Genomic DNA, 20,308 nt, shown 5'->3' with positions numbered 1-20,308 from the left:
TTATTGTGATAAACGAGGTAATCCGCCTGAAGCGAATATTCTGTAATGCGCTCAATGTCCGAGTCATGGTAATGGAGCGTTAATCGGTTTATAATATTAAACAGTACTTTATAGTGAAGATACAGTGAAACCTGTCCAAACCGAGCCCAACTTTATACTGTAAAATTGGATCTGATTATAGACAGGTGTTAGGTTTACCAAGGTTTGAAGTACAGTGAACCTGTCTAAAACGAAACCCGAATAATCCGCCAATTCTTCTAAACCAGACACTTTTTTAAAGTCCCGTTATATCAATGTAAGTGTATTTTTAATCTTTGTCTAAGCCGTACAGTTCTGAAGATCAGGAGGGGTTCGCCATAGACAGATATAGTAGTCACTATATACATAAAATTCAGACACTGCCTATGGTAAGGTGAATTATTGAGTAGAAAAACCCACGAAACAAACGATGTTTTTTTTTATCTTCAGATGCTATATTTTTAGGTAACATTATCTTTTCTGTATTCAGATCTGCACTTTTGACAAAATGATACATTAACTCTCACTAAAATCGACCAAATCAAAGCAAATCAAGAACGACAACTCTTACAAAGTGCTAACTTCATGTACAATCTATATAAATTTCATTTCAAAAGCGCAACACCCAAATGAATTACTAAGGCTGGTTATTTGGTATGTAACTGATTCTGAATAGGAAATGAAAGTAAAGTTGGTGGGTTTTTGACATGCATGGGTCACCCCCTGTCTTAATTTGACTGCTGCTTAAAAAGATATATAGGACCAATACATTTAAAATACTAGAAAAATATACGGACTCTGAATAATGTATGGTTTAGACAGGTTTTCAGGTCATTAAGTGTTCGATTTACACAGGATTTCAAGTCATTTAGTGTGGTATGGACATAGGTATTGGTAGAGATTCCTCATACTTTGTAAAAAATAATTTCAAATCATCTTCCAAATATACAGAAGAAGATGTTTGCAAAATGCTGGAATTTTTAATCGACAACATATTTGTCCATGTTGGTGAATGCGTTTTTCAACAAACGGTCGGCTTTCCAATGGAAACAAATTGTGCTCCTCTACTTGCTGATCTATTCCTTCACTCTTATGAGGCTGATTTTATAGCTGATCTGATCCGAAAGAAAGAATATCATTTAGCATTTGGTCTCAGTTTCCGCTTTATAGATAACGTGTTATCGTTAAACAATCCTAGTTTTGGGGATTTGATACATCGCATCTACTCCGAAGAATTTGCGATAAAGGATACTACAGACAATGTGAAGTCAGCCTCATATCTTGACCTACACTTAGAGGTCGATGGTAAAGGAAAACTATAGACCAAGCTTTACGACAAACGTGATGACTTTTCATTCAGAATTGTAAACTTTCCTTTCATCTGTGGCAACATCCCTTCAGTACCTGCGTATGGAGTTTTCATATCACAACTCATACGTTATGTCAGAGCTTGTCGTAACTAAACAGACTCTCTGTATCGCGCTAGACCTCTTAGAAATAGGCTTCTGGAACAAAGTTATGTTGCTACAAGTCATCACTACAGAAGTTTTATGGTCGTCATCATGAACTCGTGGATCGTTATGATGTATCTATCTGTGCCATGAAAACTGATTTGTTTAACGTGTCATAGTTTTCCTTTGCTCTTTCGTCTACCCCGGACTTGACTTTTTATGAGCAACTCGGCGGTAGTTTCTGGAAAAGCAGAGGACACTCATCCTACCGGTGCACCTGGTCCATGCTCCCAGTTTTTAGCGGAGTCCGAGTTCCTCATTTACTTCTGTTACTTTGTATGTATTATTTTAATTACTTTATGTTCTTTGTTGTGTTTGTCTGTTTTCCATGTCTGGTCTTTGCCCATGATTACATTCTTCTGATTTCCGATAGAATCTTGGTTCCTTTGATTCCTCTTTAGATCATTCAGTGTTGGGTATGCTAGACAGGTTTAACTGTATAATGATTATTGAATCATTAGACTTTAACCCATTTTAACAAGACTGTGGTAAGCCTAGCAAGGATGAACAGGTTAATTGTTTCAAAATTATATTTTCCAATGTAAAATTATAACCAATGGGGTACTATCTTAAAGAGAAAGCTGTGTATATCTATGAACATTTTAGTACGAGTTGAAGGTAAACAATTTTAAAGTAAAATCATCTAGACTGTCAACAGTATTATTAATTTTATATGACAACACTTGTCCGTCATTTTTTTCGATCTCACCTTTTTAGAAAGTCATTTTCATGGAATTTTATGTAATTAAAACCTTAATGCTTCGTGCGTACCCATTAACCAATGTCGAATAGCTTATAATCTGTAAAAAATGCAATTATTTTGAAAAATGTTAGATGATAATAAAGCATTAGAAAAAGCATTACATGATTATAAAACATATGACGTTAATTGCGGCTGGTGCTTGATTATTACCGGATTATACTCACTTTCTGATGGAGGAGCAGGACATGCCTACCATTCCGGAGCACCCGATGTCACTTCCGGGTTTTGTTTAGGATTTGACAGTAACTTCCTTTGTTTGGTGGTCAACAGGACTTCACTTCAGAGGTAAGATAGGTAGTCCTTGGGCGGTAATGGCGGTTCTGTCCTTACATCTTATGAAAAAGAAGACTTAATTAAAAGTTAAGTTGTTTCAGAACAATTCATAGGTCTTTTCCATCAATTCTGCTCTTACTGCAATCATATTCTGGAGAAATGACCTTAGTCTTAGAGCAATTGGCACGTTGTAATGTGGATTATGGTGATTGCGCTACCAACAGTACTTATTTCTTGCAAACATTTTAAAAGGCGAGGTTTTTGACAATTAATAAATTTACAAAATAGTTCTTATTCATGTAAGAAAGATGAATTCAGTAATAACTGTGTAGTAATAAAATATTTTTTTCTGTCAATTTAATCAATATAATTAGTGAGAACAAAATAAAATGAAGATTTTCATGAAAAAAAAATCAAAGGGAGGTAATTATAAAGTATCCCAAAGCAAAGGACTCAATTGTCACTTCCAGGTCAAATATCCACCCCTCTATGTAGTACTAAAACATACTTAACTTAGAATTATGCATTGTAAATGTATTTTCTGAGTGTATTGAACAAATGTGGTCAAAATAAAACACAGATTGTAACTTTAAAATCATACTTTTAAGTCACTACATAAGTCTGAATATTGTGTACAAGTGTGAGTAATTTGCCTGCGTTGTCTAAGTCGGGACAACAAAGTTGGAATAATGGGACTTTACAGTATTACTGTACAATAACGGTTTAAATGTTTTAATAACCAATAATTCGGTCTCTGTTCTTGCCTTTTTTAAGGCAACTAAAACAATCAATGTACATGAGTATTTTGACTTTTTCTATTTTAATAACAATTGAAAATTATTAATACATGTTTATTTATCGTGATATTCTCGCTATGCTATTTTTTAAATATTAGGCGATACATGGGGTTGTTTTGCAATCAAATAGACTACGATGAACAATTTTCAAGTAGTCCTCTCCAGGTTGCACAGGACTGCCGGACTACTGTCAGTGTCGATCCCTGTTTTTGTTGGATTTCTTATTGCTACTAAATTAGTTTTTTGTGACGTCTTCAGTTGTTATGTGTGTTCTATTTTGTCGTCCTCGTTTTTTACATGTATGTTCACTTTGGATTTTGACGTATTTGAATCATCCCAATTCTGACGCTTCGGTACCTTTGCCGATAATTGTTTCCTTCAAAGACATGTACATATACACAGTCTGCTCTTTTCGCGCACGGACCTTAGATTAGTTGATTGAATTATTATGGTTTGTTCCGTTCTCTGGCAGATATATTTAAGGACAAGAACGAATGACCAATTGAACAGACCCTGATTTGAACTAGTCGAGCGGACCTTAAAAATACGTACATGTTGACCTATTAACAACAGTATGATGAATTAAGTCAAAGACGGTTTCAGGGGTTTTGAAAAAAAGGAGTGCAGCTGAAATAGGGGGTTCCAGGCTTTTACTAGTTTATTGGTGTCCATGTTTTGCAAGAAATTAACAAAAGTATCCAACAAAATGAAGGGGATGGGTCAACCCCTGGAAGTCCCCCTAAGTCCGCCACTGTTTAACTTGTAACATAAAACATGGAGAATTATTTATACATATCTTTAATCAGATAACATCGACCTTGGGAAAGTGATGTTTACGATGGAAATCTCACGGAAATTTTCCCGTTGGTCTGAAATGTTTTTCATCAAACATACTACAGTCGAACAGTTAATTTTCATTAAACTTTTTGTTGAGGCGTTTGAAATAAAGCTACGGAAATTTCCAATTTATTGCAATAGAGAAAAAAATAGAAAAAAGATGCTTTAAGTAGAGAAAACTCAATAAATTTATATTGTAAGACATTGGCACAATAAAATTGTGTAAATACTTTATTTTCAATTACCACAAATTTCAACTACATTGATTTAAGAGAGAATGTTTTATTTTGTCCAAAAAAAGGCAGAAATTGTCGCTTGTTAAAATGTTTAATGATCAGACTGAACTATAATTAGATTCCAATTCTAATCTGATTCTAAATATAGAAACACGTAACAGAAATTTCGTTACCTTTACAAAGAGTAATGTTTAGACATCAATAGTGAATCAATGGTTGTTTAAAATAAATGAGAAAATAAATCTATCTAGACAGAAACGTATTTAGTTAACTCGAAAGCCTGTAAATTTCGATGAGTACGAAGGTGTTATATTAATTTGAGTATTTGGGAAGTCATGATACACACATGCACATGTAAGTTATCCGAGAGTGAACAAGATGAAGAGGCGCCGTTGGGAGTTTACAGTATTAGTTCGCATGAAAAAAATCGCATTGATTGAATTCTTCATAGAAATTTCTAAAACTACTCTAATAACAACTTGGTTGAGGATGCACCGCCAATATCTCGACCTGCGAGAATATACGAGATTTCAAAGAACAGTGTTAAGAGTTCTTAAAATCATTAAATTCACGAATGAAGAAAGTCATATCCGAAAGAACGAAGTTTCGGCCCCCAACATATGTATAAAACGTCGCTGACGCATCGTCCTTTATAATAAATCATCTTACTTTTTGTATTTTGCTCTACCAGTAATTTAGTAATTGAGAAAAAATAGTTAATTGCAGACGATAGACTACATGTTCTACTTATCTGTTAAATTTTAAAAAATAATTAATGTCGAATGTTTATTACATGTAGCCTTATTGGTCAAAACGCGTCATAGTATTACATGTACATTGTACGTATACACTTTTTTTTACGCATTAGAATTGGAGCTGAATATCTGAATTATTCAATACCGAATTGTACTCACTTGTAACATGTCTACCCTTCCGGAGCACCTACTGTCACTCCCGATTTTTTTTGTGGGATCTCAAAACATATTGCTAGTGATATTTTTTAACTATTTCTTGGGGTAACGTCTTGTTTTTTTTTGTTAAGTAATCTATTTTATTCGGTTCGCCACAATTTTCATGTAGATTTTTTTGTTTTCTGTTTTCACATTCAGGCTAGTTACATGTACATGTACTTGAATTTTGCTGGATCTGGATTGTCACATTATTCACTAAACTAAAACTGCTTGCTGATTTGTTATATTTCTTGTTCCCGACTTCTATGATTACAAAGTCTTTTTTCCGACTTCTATGATTACAAAGTCTTTTTTCCGACTTCTATGATTACACAGTCTTGTTTCCGACTTCTATGATTACAAAGTCTTTTTTCCGACTTCTATGATTACAAAGTCTTGTTTCCGACTTCTATGATTACAAAGTCTTGTTTCCGACTTCTATGATTACAAAGTCTTTTTTCCGACTTCTATGATTACAAAGTCTTGTTTCCGACTTCTATGATTACAAAGTCTTTTTTCCGACTTCTATGATTACAAAGTCTTGTTTCCGACTTCTATGATTACAAAGTCTTTTTTCCGACTTCTATGATTACACAGTCTTGTTCCCGACTTCTATGATTACAAAGTCTTTTTTCCGACTTCTATGATTACAAAGTCTTGTTTCCGACTTCTATGATTACACAGTCTTTTTTCCGACTTCTATGATTACAAAGTCTTTTTTCCGACTTCTATGATTACAAAGTCTTTTTTCCGACTTCTATGATTACACAGTCTTGTTTCCGACTTCTATGATTACAAAGTCTTTTTTCCGACTTCTATGATTACAAAGTCTTTTTTCCGACTTCTATGATTACAAAGTCTTTTTTCCGACTTCTATGATTACACAGTCTTGTTTCCGACTTCTATGATTGCACAGTCTTGCGAGCACGTTGCATATATGACCTATACCTACTATGATCTAATTAGGAGACATTCGTGTCAGTGTGATTAGAAAGATATCAGATTCAAGAACCTTACTTAACCCCGGAAGCACGAAGTAATATAAGTAACGTTAATATTCCATAGGTGTTAAGTCTCCTGATATTTCTTGAAAAAAATCTTTAATATCCCGCTAGCGTGCCCATGTTGAAGCGGGATATTTATCAGAATTCGCTGAAATTTCGCCCTTAATTAATTTATTTAAATTTTGAACTTAAAATAGTAATAAGTTACTCCGTTTCTGGTCAAAACCTGTCCGAAAATCTCCCGCTTTTTAGAAAATTTTGAGTGGGAGATACAATAATGTATGTTGCCTTAGTATATTAACACGTATGAAGTACACGTATAGTTACGATACGTTTTAAGTAACATTATGTGCAAGAATTAGGCAATTGCTGCATAACACCACATTTTCGTCGATTTAGGCGTTTTTGTATTTAACATATTCGATACATCTAGAAAAGAGTAATTATGGAAACCCAGATTCTAGCGAAAATCAATAAATGTTATCCAGGGACAAAGACCAGACATGGAAAACAGACACAAACAACAAAGAACATATAGTAACTTAAACAATACATACAAAGTAACAAAAGCAAATGAGCAACTCGGACTCCACTAAAAACTGATTCATCCAAAAAAGCTATGTTTTATCTGGAAACATCTGTAGTATAGACATTTTTTGATAACTTACATGTCTATAGGGAAAAAAGTGTGGGTAAATTTTCCCGTTATCTTTCCTTTGTGCATTCTAACTAAATTTGACCTACCAATATCTTAGAAACTTAGAAAGGCAAACTTTACAAGCACCTATTGATGTTTTTGGAGGTTATGAGGTATGAATACTCGTATAATTCAATAAAATCTATGCGTTTGTTTTCATGTGCCGCACCTGATACTCATTTTGCCTGTTTTTTAAACAGAGAAGTATTTCACCTCTCTAGCTGATGTTCTGTCAACAGTCGATTCTAGAATAGTGAGGGCTTAGAATAAGATGTTTTCGTTCACAAGATAATATTTTTTTACTCTTTTTAACAGCTACTTTCTATGCTTTTTAGAAGAGTTTGGTGCACATTCTCATGAAATATTCCTGTAGTTTATAAAATCACATAAAATCCCCTTTAAAAATCAAATAGTTATCCCTATATGTAAATGTAACTTCCGCTTCCGCTTCTGTGTAGAAAACCTCATTTGCATCTTGATAAGCGAGCATCGATAACCGTTGAATTAATGAGGATTTGATGGTGTACAATGAGACAATAAATCACATAAAGATGCTGTAACAATTATAACCAGAACAGAATCATTTCTATCAAGTCCTAATGCCAGTCTTTTAAATTGATCTTGACGAGCATGACTAAAGGGGTGTTATATCGCGTTAGCACCTGCTGTTTTAAGCGAAAAATAACGTGATTTTGTAGTAAAGGACGGGTGACAGATTTCAATTGGAGGGGGTCGTAAGTAGAATTAAAATTTAAGCAGACCAAAGCGAGGCAATAACAGTTTAGTGTCGGGGAGGAGGGATGAATATGTGAAAAATCAAATTAAAATTTCATGCAAGTTTTCCAAATTTTAGGGTGAGGCGTACGCCGGGTGCTATGCCTGTTATTTGTCACGCATCGACATAAGAATATTTCGATTATCGTAGTAGTAGTAACAAGATTGATGTGGCAGTACACATGTAAGAGGCCTAGGGTGATATGTGTTTCTTTCTTTTTTTTGAATTTAAGCATTTGATTGATCTCAATGACTTTTTATAAGATCTTCAGAAACTTTGTCTTACTGAACTTAAGCCAAAGTGTAGTTAATTCGTGTGATTGTTGAAATCGAAATGATACCACTCCTTACTTTATTTTAAATCCATATTATGTTTACTTAAGGATGTTCGCTGCACTGTTTGTTTAAGAAAAACAAGGATTTCAAAGGGTTGTGGCATTAAAATCATTTATGCTCGAACAATATAAGTAGAAAAAAAATATGGGTCAGAGATTTTATCAGGAAAAGGAATACGTAGGTTTAACCTGAGAATATTTATATTTTATCTATTAAAACTCCCAATCCACAAAAAGTACTCATATTCAAAGGTGTATCAAATGAAACTATAAACAGAAAAGTTGGGATCACTGGGCAAAACAATTTAATGCTACATGTATGAAATGGATAAAACCGGAGGAGTCCGAAAATCTTACAAAAATGGGGGTCTGAAAAAATCCCAAGACGTTAGATGTTTTATATATATCATTGCGATCGTACAATTTGTACATGTATCATTTCGATACATGTGGACGCTTTTAATTTTAAACCTCGCATTTTGGGTGCTTTCATACATGTAATAAATACCCTCAAAGTAGCAAAATATGTGACATTGTATATACAACTTTATATAAATATATATTGGTTCATAACTTTCCTTGTAATCAGAGTGATCTTTTAGTTTTCTCATTTTCCGCGGAGGTAAAGCGCCTGTAACTTAAACACCTACATCTGTAATTAACACTACACGCTCTGGGTTTTAAAACGTGAGTGACCTTTTATAGCAAAATAATGACTTCTGTGCTCTCTTTGCATGTTATTACAGATTTTTCAAAGGACCACGTAGGGGTGGTGAAGACAATATTTAGATTACTAGAATAACCCTACCCTAGAATAACCCAAGGCAGAAACATTGTTAAAGAAAAAAATCCCAACCTTGCTACCCTATTTTTCTAAAGTATGGAACGATAAACGTATTTTCCTTTCTATTTCTGGCATGTCATTTATTGGTTACATATACATGTACATGTACGTATAGTGAATTTAATTGAACATAAGTCTGGTTCCAAAGTAACAGTATGCAGTCAGGGGAGGATCCAGAATTTTAGATTGGGGTGGGGGGGGGGGTGGGGGACGCACAGTAAAAATATCGCTGAGCGGAGCGAGGCGAAACATTTTTTTAGGTTAAATCTTAAAATATACTTTTAGAGTGGGTGTAGATATCTTTTGTGGTAAAATTAGCGAAATATTAAAGTTTCAACCTAAAACCGCCTAAATCTACCACTGACAACCCCTGCTTTGCAAATTTTAGGGGGGACGCCCGCCACGCCCCCGCCTGAATCCGCCTCTAGTAGTTATACATGTATTTGCTGTTTATATTGACGCTGCAAGTAATTCAGACTAAAGACGGTCATAACAGTAATCTACAAAAAAAATAATACGGAAGTTTCAAATGTAGGACAACTCGGTCCGAAAACATGTCGTTCCAATTCTACTTTGTAAGAAAATGGTATCTTTCGGGTTACACCTACATCTTTAATTTTTCTGACTTAAATACAACGCCTTTTAATATTTTTACTACAAAGATGACTTTCTGAACGATGCTGGGTTGTTTAGAAACTGTGAACCTTTTTCCATGACTTTTGCATGATACTTAAGTAAACCTGTTCTTGAAAATTAAATACAATGTAAGAATTGTAACCAAGAGAACAAAATTGAACATGATTTTAAATGTCAAATGCTGTGGTTTTGATGATAAATCAAATAAATGTTTTGCATCAAATAATAAATGAAAAAATTATAACAAAAACGGAGTAGAGTTACAGAGAATCACGACAATGCTAGTATATAAAGTATTTTCTAAGGTATCAGGATAATACAGCGGAACAAAGTAAGCTCTTTTTAAATGACGTGATGGTAGTTATTGTAGAACTACTGATGCTTACTGATTTACTTCGCATTCATGCGCCAAGATATGGGCCCTGTTATATAAGTTGTGAAAAACAAAGTCACAGGGCATGAACAATATTAATTACAAATTCGGAAATCTATTTCATTTGTTCTGTACTGCATTGGATAAAGAAGCGGGTTTTAGTATTGACACTGTCTATACCGAATCTGTATAAACCATAAATCTGTATAAAAGGAAACTCTTAAAATCACTTTTATTTATCAATATAATATTGTATACATGTATTTATATAAAGTTTAATGTATTTTGAACCTTGGTAAACCGAACACCTGTCTAATTCGAACACCTGTCTAAAACGAAAAACTGTCTAAACCGAACACTGTCTAAACCGGACACCTATATAAACCGAACGCCCATCCAAACCGAACCAGTTTTAGTGTGAATGGTGTTTGGTTTGGAGAGGTTTCTCCGTAACAGAAGTAAACCGTACATACATGTACACAGTGAATAGAAGGACAATATGCAAATTAGAATTGAAGGACCGCCCAATCTTTCGAAACAATTCTGGTATTAGTCTATATCTATCAGATAAATACAAAAAAATTTAGCGTGTAGGTAAACCGTTGGTTATTGTGAAAGGAAACGCCTTTTTATATTCCATTTTCTTTTGTTAATGTTGTTGTATTTGTTTTTTTTGTTTTTTTCAGTATTTTTTATGTGTGTTCTTTTTTTTGCTTGATTTATTAATGAATCTTTGAACGTAAAAAATTAGGGTATGTTTTGATGCGTTGCGTTGTAGTGCACCTACATGTACATGTATGTACTGACATGTAACACGGAAGTACTCATGCAAATAATGATGAATTCCTTGAATTAAACGAACATAATGTCCAAAAGATATAAAGCTTGTATGAATATTAAATTCAAGAGTCGATTCTTTTTTACTATATGTACATAAAATCATGAAACTTACAAAAATCAACCACTTACTGGCAATTATTGATAACCGTTGCCAAACAAAAAATTACTATACTTTACTAACAAAAAAAAAGCCTGTGTGTGTTTATCTATTACAAAAGTGCATTGATTAGTTATCAATTTTTGGTCTCTGCAAGAATCAGGTAGTGAGTGGAACATGATTAGAAGTAATACACCATTAATTAATTGCATGTGTGTAGTATAGTACCATCAGAATCCAATAATAAAGACAAACAGTTCCATAAAATATTGGTGAAAGGAGTCATAATTTCGTTGATATACATTATATGTACACTATTATACTATTATATTCAGATTTTTAATTTTCTGCAATAGTCTAATGAATAGTTCGCCATTCCCCTCTCCCATGATGCAGAATTTCTAAAAGTGGCGATTTTACATGTAAATATTGAAGAATTCTCCTATTAAAAGTATATTGTTTAATCTTTGGTCTTCTGTCATGCATCTTTCAGAATTTTCCTTTTTTGTCAGATTCTTACCAAGACTTGTACTTAAGCTCTCAACTTAATTACAGTAATGCGTCAATTACTCCACAAATCGACATGGTTCTTACACGAAATGCTCTTTTGAAATGGAAAACATCTGAAGCAATTTGAAAATTAGTTCCCTTTGAAGAAATCGCGTAACACAGAATTTTAAGACACACCTGTAACTCTCTGTTACGTCAAAACAAACGTATTTGTAGAAAAGGTGTTAATTCATACCATCCTCAGTAAATTAACACTTCAGTCTCCCAAGAATCTTATTGCAGTTTGTAAACTCTTAAACAGTTTAATATTAAATTCTTTGATTTGTGTGGAATACATTTTTAACGATGATCGGAATCGAAGGTAAGATTGATTTCAATTTATACTTCAATTAGCGTTCTTTGGTGAGTCCAAAAGGAAAGGTTCGTGGTTTCGAATCCCTTTGATAATTCGTGCGAAAATTGGACAAAAAAGAGTAAATGATACCTTGAAATCCCATTTTCTGTAACTCCTATTTGAAAATTGCTGGATTTCTGGTTTTGAATGAGTGATCAAGGGAACCAGGTTATAACGGTAATCAAAAAAATGTAATCCAGGAACAAAGGCCAGACATGGAGAACAGACATACACAACAAAGGACATAAAGTAACTAAAATCATACATACAAAGTAACAAAAGCAAATGAGCAACTCGAAGTCCACTAAAAACTGGGAGCATGGACCAGGTGCACCCGTAGAGTAAGCGTCCTCTACTTTTCTAGAAACACCCGACCAGTTGCTCATCCGGTGTTGAATGTAACGAGAATAAATCACAAAGAGTCCACAACTCCATTGGGAAGAAAAATGTCAGCTCTAGACCGCTAATGGGTCTTTAATGGACGACCAGGAATCCCTTGTATCATAAGGCAGGCTACAGCTGGCCCCAAACGAAATTTATAGCGAAAGAGTTGCCATTAATTATATTGAATGTTTTGTTATTCGAGCTCATTGAAGTTTGGAAATCTGAATTGCGTGAAACTAAAGATAAATATATTGAAATTTGATTAATATAAAGATGATATGAATGGTGTAAATGTCAAAGAGACAACAACCATACCGGGATGGAAATGTCAGCCCAAGGGAACCCATTGGTCTTTAATGAATGACGAGGAGACACACACCACAGGGCAGGATGAAGTTGCCCCGAAACACCATTATAGTGAAAGAGTTGCCCCTGTATACTCAACATAAAATAAAGCAAAGGAGAAAACGAGTTAAGACATATGTTTGTAACACGCTTATTCGTTGCTCCCTTGCATTCTTGTTTTAAAAAATGTGCAATTTCGGAAGTAATTAGTTTTTTTTTAATTCAAAATTAATTATCGTTTCTTTATAAATATGTGCTCTGATATTGGAATGATTTTTACTTTGACTATACAGTGAAATCTGTCTAAACCAAATCCTGAAGAATCCGAAAAACTGTCTCTACTAACGTGGGCACTTTGAAAAACACTATATATTTATTTGATGAAACAGTCCATTTAGAAACCACTATATATCAATTAAAAAACCCAGTCCATTTAGAAAGCTGACAGTTCCTATGATATGGATGACAAATGGTAAATTTTATCCCAAGGAAATTTTGTTTCAATGTTATGTTTACAATACATATACGTGTAGAGGAACCCGTCTCATCAGAAATCTTTAGACAAAACAATTTTAATTAATCAGGTTGTTTAAATGCATTTGTACTTTCAAGTAAAATGTACACTTTCTGCAACTCTTACAATGGAACCTGTCTAAACAGAATTCCTTTCGAACGATGAAATTGATTCGATTCAGATAGATTTTCAATTTAACAAGGTTCACAATACATTTAAGCTACTATAAAAGGTGTTTAAAGAGTGTCTGGTTTCGACAGGTTTCGGTAAATTCAGGGTCCGGTTTTGACAGTTTTGCTGACCTTTTCTGCTCCATTATTGTTCTAAATATTCCTTGAAAAAATCTCACCCATTGAAAGAAATACAATGAACTTTAGTACTTATAATTTGTGTGCGTTACTGTGAATATTGTTGTCTGCATTTGCTGGAGGTAGGGGCGGCTTGGTACTCCATCAAACTAGCTTATCACTTCCCAGCTAACATGGTTATCACATCCTAAAAAAACTTGGTTATCACACCCCATCAAACTAGGTTATCACAACCGCATCAAACCATGTTATAACACTCCATCTAAATAGGTTTTCAAACTAGATTTTTACACCCCATTAAACTGGGATATCACACCCTATCAAACTGGGTTATAAAACCCCATCAAACTTATATTGTTTGTGTATTATATTGTTTTAAGGCTAGCTGCAGCCTGTCCTGTGGTGTAAGGGTTTCCTTGTCGTGTATTAAAGACCCATGTGTGGCCTTCAGCTGATATTTTTCATCCCGGTGAGGTTCTTCTCTCTATGACATCTTCACCATTTCCTTTCTCGTTATATCTTAACCGCATCAAACTAGGTTATCACAACCGCATCTGTTCTTCATGTACCTGTCCGAAACCAGTTGCCTTTAGCGGTCGCTAATCTTGTATGATTTTGGTTTCATGTTACTTTCCAATAACAATTTCATTGAATACTGTCGCAGTTTTCTTACTGCCTTGACAACGCGAAAGTGCAACTTTGGTGTGCTCAGAAAACTAGCTGGGAAGAGTTATAAAATGTTTACATTGCCGTTTCTTTGTTTTGTTTTTTGTTTTGCTTATTTAGGGGCCTGTTGCGACCAATAAGTGTATTAGTAGGTATAATCAAGGGAACTAAGATTCTAGCGGAAATAAAAAGAACGCAACTACGGGAACCAAGATTCTAGCGGAAATAAAAAGAACGCAACTACAGGAACTAAGATTCTAGCGGAAATAAAAAGAACGCAACTACCGGAACTAAGATTCTAGCGGAAATAAAAAGAACGCAACTACGGGAACCAAGATTCTAGCGGAAATAAAAAGAACGCAACTACGGGAACCAAGATTCTAGCGGAAATAAAAAGAACGCAACTACGGGAACCAAGATTCTTGCGGAAATAAAAAGAACGCAATCCAGGAAACCAAGATTCTAGCGGAAATAAAAAGAACGCATAGAATATTACAAGATTATACCAAGCCATGAATAATCCAATAACTTGTCTCAACCGGACACACAATAAAGTCCCTTTATATAGAACTTTAAATCTACCGAGCACCTGTCTAAAACGAACCAATTTTACAGTCTAAAAGGGTTCAGTTTAGATATGAACCTATAAACCATGTGGGTATTAGACTTCTGGTTCCGTTCATCTCATTTTTATCGATCTTTTCAGATTACAAAGAGTGCAGCTTGAATCGCGATGATTGCCCTCTTGGTACAACTTGTTTTGCAGATCCTGTGTTGAACAAGACCGTGTGTTATTGTATAAATATCCGTGAACGAGCAGACAGTTTGGGAAACTGTGATGAAGGTATGTACAACTCGTCTGCATTAACTATGAGTTTTGTTTTTGCTTACATATTCGAGCTTAACGTACAGCTTAACGAACAGTTTTGATGTTGTGTACAACTCCGCCGCATTTATTGTTATTCACTAGTGTTAGTGACTATTAACTGATATTGATATGTTCGTACTCGTTTGCAAGCATTAATTTAGCATTTCGGTTCGATGGATTTATTTCCATTTTTACGATGGATAGAAAATAGGATAAACGATTAATGTATGGCATCTCATTTAAAGAACGTTGTTTTGACAATTTTCGGCCTATGAAGACATGTAGCTGTACACACCAAAAATATTAGAATAATCTAACTGTAAACTGTATATTTTGGAAATTGTCAAGCCCATTTGATTACGAAACTGTGGAGATAGGTGTATGTTACGATAATGAGGTTGATGATTGAGATATAAAATGAGAATTGGGTGGGATGGTTCAGATTGAGCTGAGGTTGTATTGTTTGTATTTGACCATACATATTTCCCTATTCAAATCATGTTTTAATATGCATTTTACGTTTACCAAGTTTGTACAAGTGAAGTATCTTATTGAAAATTTCAAATGTTACACGCTTTCTGATTGGATAAGAAATGTGTCCTTCATCTCATAAACCAAATTTTGTTATGTGACTTGGACGTCATCAACCTTTTTTGATGATTTACTAGTTGAATTTTGATACAAAAATTAAATTTTAAGGAGGACTTTTGTATGTTTTTCGGTTTGTTTAAAATAACCTCAATGCCCGTGGTTTACGCCTAAAAATAACCTACTACCTAGGTCACGTGATTGAGGTTATTACCTCATAAACCGCAAAAAAATATATCAGTCATACTTTCGTATTTCTGGTACATGTAATCGACGTATCTCATCTGTCTTATTTAAACTTAATTTCTGAAAAGAAGAAAAAACAACAAAGAACAAAACAAAACAAAACAAACAAAAAACAAGCAAAAATAAAAAAAAACAAAAACAAAAACAAAAACGAGGAAAAACAAACGCTGCTATTCTTTTGTTCATTTTTGTTTTGTTTTACATTCATTTTACAATGTATCTGTTGTTGGTTTCATGGTACCACTTTGTGTATATTTTTGTGCGTCCGTTTGTGCATGTTCTTTGTATTACAACTTTTGAACCGTTCTATGAAAATCTGTAAAACTTTATATAAAGGTTGATACGAGAAAGATTGTGAATGAGAGGAGAAAGGTTGTGAGCGAGACAAAGGTTACTTGTGAATGCGAGGATGGTTGTGATTGAAAAAAAAGAGTTGTGATTGAGAGAAAGGTTGCGAATTAGGGAAAGTTTGTTAATGAGAGAAAGGTTGTCATTGCCAAATGCTTTGAAAAAATAGCCTCATATTGCTATAACATATAGTTAAACAGACTTTCCTTTTAGACAATTCCTTTGACTACTGCCTAGATTTGATTAGTTCGGTAATTAGGTTACACATCTCTAATCTTTTGAATATTGAAACCCATATTTATAAAGCTCGCTTTTTACGGACATGCTGGTACATATAAAGAGTGAAATCAAATCTTCGGTATGTTTAATAAATGATTAATCTTCTGTGTGAAGACAGACTATTGACAGGAGAACGTGGAAAAGTCCAATTTTAAATTAGGGTTTTGAAAATGTCCACGCAATGGCAGTTCTAGAGAAGGTCTCCGGAGTTAAAAAAAAACCCTTTCGTTCGAAAATTCTTTTACTTCTGTATAAAATATTGGCAAATGTTAGAAATGGTATCCTGTCCATTCTTTTTGTATAAATTTCTGAACCGGAAACTTCTCTTTTAATCTCAGGATCCGTCTTTGCAATGTAATTCAAGTAGAACAATGACTATGCATCGGGAAGAATTTCTGTTTTGGGTTGACCAAATAGACATTACTTTGACATAATAACGGACATTTTGGCATTAACGTTGACATCATTAAATCAAGCCTGTGTTCCGTCGGATTCAATTATAGCTTTCTCACAACAAATAAGTCGCCGTTTACTGTATTGACATAAACGAAGTGATGATTAAGCGTAAGAAAGCTGTTCCTTAGATCGCGAACCTTTTTTGGAGCAAAATTGTTTCGGTTGAAAGAGTTACTGTTTTCAAATTTGACAAATACACATTATTTTGGTGTTATTACCGATTTTAAGCATTGACGTTGACATTATTAGCTCAAGCTTGTGTTCATTCGGGTTCCATTACAGATGTCCTAAGACGTAGTCATTCCTTCGGAGTCCACTACAGCTGTCCTAAAATATAGTCGTTCTTTCGGGAGCCACTACAGCTGTCCTATCACATAGTCGTTTTTTCGGGTGTCATTTCAGCTGTCCTATTATATAGTCGTTCTCTTTGGTTCCATTACAGCTGTCCTATACCATAGTCGTTCCTTCGGGATCCACTACAGCTGTCCTATAACATAGTCGTTCCTTTGGGTTCAATTACAACTGTCATATAACGTAGTCGTTACTTCGGGTTCCATTACAGCTGTCCTATAACATAGTCGTTCCTTCGGGTTCCAATTATAGATGTCCTAAGACATAGTCGTTCTTCTGGGTTTCATTTCAGCTGTCCTATTATATAGTCGTTCTCTCCGGATCCACTACAGCTGTCCTATAATATAGTCGTTCCTTCGGGTTCTATGACAGCTGTCCTATAACATAGTCGTTCCTTCGGGTTCAATTACAGTTGTCCTATGACATATTTGTTCCTTTTGGTTCCATAACAGCTGGCCTATAACTTAGTCGTTCCTTTGGTTTTCATTACAGCTATCCCGTGACAGAGTCGTTTCTTCGGATTAAATTACAGCTGTCCTATAACATAGTCGTTTCTTTGGGTTCCTTTGGGTTCTATGACAGCTGTCCTATAACATAATCGTTCCTTTGGGTTCCTTTGGGTTCTATGACAGCTGTCCTATAACATAGTCGTTCCTTCGGGTTCAATTACAGTTGTCCTATGACATATTTGTTCCATTGGGTTCCATAACAGCTGGCCTATAACTTAATCGTTCCTATGGGTTTCATTAGAGCTGTCCCGTGACAGGGTCGTTCCATTGGATTCCATTACAGCTGTCCTATAACATAGTCGTTCCTTCGGTTTCCATTACAGCTGTCCTATAACATAGTCGTTCCTTCGGGTTCCATTACAGCTGTCCTATGACATAGTCGTTCCTTCGGGTTCCATTACAGCTGTGCTATAATATAGTCGTTCCTTTGGGTTCCAGTACAGCTATCCCACAACATAGTCGTTCCTTCGGGATCCATTACAGCTGTCCTATAACATAGTCATTCCTTCGGGTTCAATTACAGTTGTCCTATGACATATTTGTTCCTTTTGGTTCCATAACAGCTGGCCTATAACTTAGTCGTTCCTTTGGTTTTCATTACAGCTATCCCGTGACAGAGTCGTTTCTTCGGATTAAATTACAGCTGTCCTATAACATAGTCGTTTCTTTGGGTTCCTTCGGGTTCTATGACAGCTGTCCTATAACATAATCGTTCCTTTGGGTTCCTTTGGGTTCTATGACAGCTGTCCTATAACGTAGTCGTTCCTTCGGGTTCAATTACAGTTGTCCTATGACATATTTGTTCCATTGGGTTCCATAACAGCTGGCCTATAACTTAATCGTTCCTATGGGTTTCATTAGAGCTGTCCCGTGACAGGGTCGTTCCATTGGATTCCATTACAGCTGTCCTATAACATAGTCGTTCCTTCGGTTTCCATTACAGCTGTCCTATAACATAGTCGTTCCTTCGGTTTCCATTACAGCTGTCCTATAACATAGTCGTTCCTTCGGTTTCCATTACAGCTGTCCTATGACATAGTCGTTCCTTCGGGTTCCATTACAGCTGTGCTATAATATAGTCGTTCCTTTGGGTTCCAGTACAGCTATCCCACAACATAGTCGTTCCTTCGGGATCCATTACAGCTGTCCTATAACATAGTCATTCCTTCGGGTTCAATTACAGTTGTCCTATGACATATTTGTTCCTTTTGGTTCCATAACAGCTGGCCTATAACTTAGTCGTTCCTTTGGTTTTCATTACAGCTATCCCGTGACAGAGTCTTTTCTTCGGATTAAATTACAGCTGTCCTATAACATAGTCGTTTCTTTGGGTTCCTTCGGGTTCTATGACAGCTGTCCTATAACATAATCGTTCCTTTGGGTTCCTTTGGGTTCTATGACAGCTGTCCTATAACATAGTCGTTCCTTCGGGTTCAATTACAGTTGTCCTATGACATATTTGTTCCATTGGGTTCCATAACAGCTGGCCTATAACTTAATCGTTCCTATGGGTTTCATTAGAGCTGTCCCGTGACAGGGTCGTTCCATTGGATTCCATTACAGCTGTCCTATAACATAGTCGTTCCTTCGGTTTCCATTACAGCTGTCCTATAACATAGTCGTTCCTTCGGTTTCCATTACAGCTGTCCTATGACATAGTCGTTCCTTCGGGTTCCATTACAGCTGTGCTATAATATAGTCGTTCCTTTGGGTTCCAGTACAGCTATCCCACAACATAGTCGTTCCTTCGGGATCCATTACAGCTGTCCTATAACATAGTCGTTCCTTCGGGTTCCATTACAGCTGTCCTATAAAATAGTCGTTCCTTCGGTTTCCATTACAGCTGTCCTATAACATAGCCGTTCCTTCGGGATCCATTACAGCTGTCCTATAACATAGTCGTTCCTTCGGGTTCCATTAGTGCTGTCCTACAACATAGTCGTTACTTTGGTTCGGTTTAGACAGGTTTCATTGTATTTAACCTGTTTACATCAATCATATAGTATTGCATGTAATCCATATAAAATTCATACACTGCCAATGGTAGAGGTGCATCATGGTGCAGAATCAACCCATTAGTCAAATTTATAATATTTTGTTCCACATGCAAATATCATTCGTATAAACAGATCTGCATTTGTATTTTCTCACACACATGTAAATAAACGATAAATCTTTTAAAAGTACCAATCTTGTGCACAATCTCTCATATTATATTTTTTTTTATTTTAAAAGTGCACTTACGTATAAGGCTGGTTTTTTGTTCTGTTTCTGAGTAGTAAGTAAAACTGAATTGAATACATCAATCTCCTCCTGTCAGATTTTTACGAAGACTGCTACTTAAGGAAAGGGACATAACTCTTACAAATCATAGGAACGTTTGTGTAAAGCATTTTACATCAATCTAATCTAAGCGTCATAGTAGCTTTGAGTTATTTCATTCTATTTCAAATGAAAGCTTGATAGGCTTTGTTGAAATTGAATATGATGCAAACATATCACTGATTTCAATTGTTATGTCCCTTACCCTAGGTTTACATTTTTAAGGACAGATCAG

At 35.1% G+C, this 20,308-nt stretch overlaps 1 protein-coding gene across 5 annotated transcripts in view; it reads left to right on the top strand.

Moving 5' to 3' along the window:
• Positions 1–20,308, top strand: part of LOC148599981 (BDNF/NT-3 growth factors receptor-like) — a 145,551-nt gene that overhangs the window by 93,878 nt on the left and 31,365 nt on the right. For 4 of the 5 annotated variants that reach the window (XM_088557058.1, XM_088557056.1, XM_088557057.1 and 1 more), the window contains one exon: positions 14,813–14,950. In XM_088557058.1, the coding sequence (XP_088413184.1) occupies positions 14,813–14,950 (138 nt within the window). Of the gene's footprint in view, positions 1–11,714; positions 11,857–14,812; positions 14,951–20,308 lie in introns of those variants that run through there. The other variant, XM_088557061.1, reaches the window with a different exon arrangement.

Source organism: Perna viridis, chromosome 13 (genome assembly GCF_037379345.1).
Source record: "Perna viridis isolate PV_CMFRI_1.1 ecotype Kerala chromosome 13, ASM3737934v1, whole genome shotgun sequence".
NCBI lineage: Eukaryota > Metazoa > Mollusca > Bivalvia > Mytilida > Mytilidae > Perna > Perna viridis.
The sequence above is the reverse complement of the archived record's forward strand: the minus strand, read 5'-3'. Positions and strand labels throughout refer to the sequence as shown.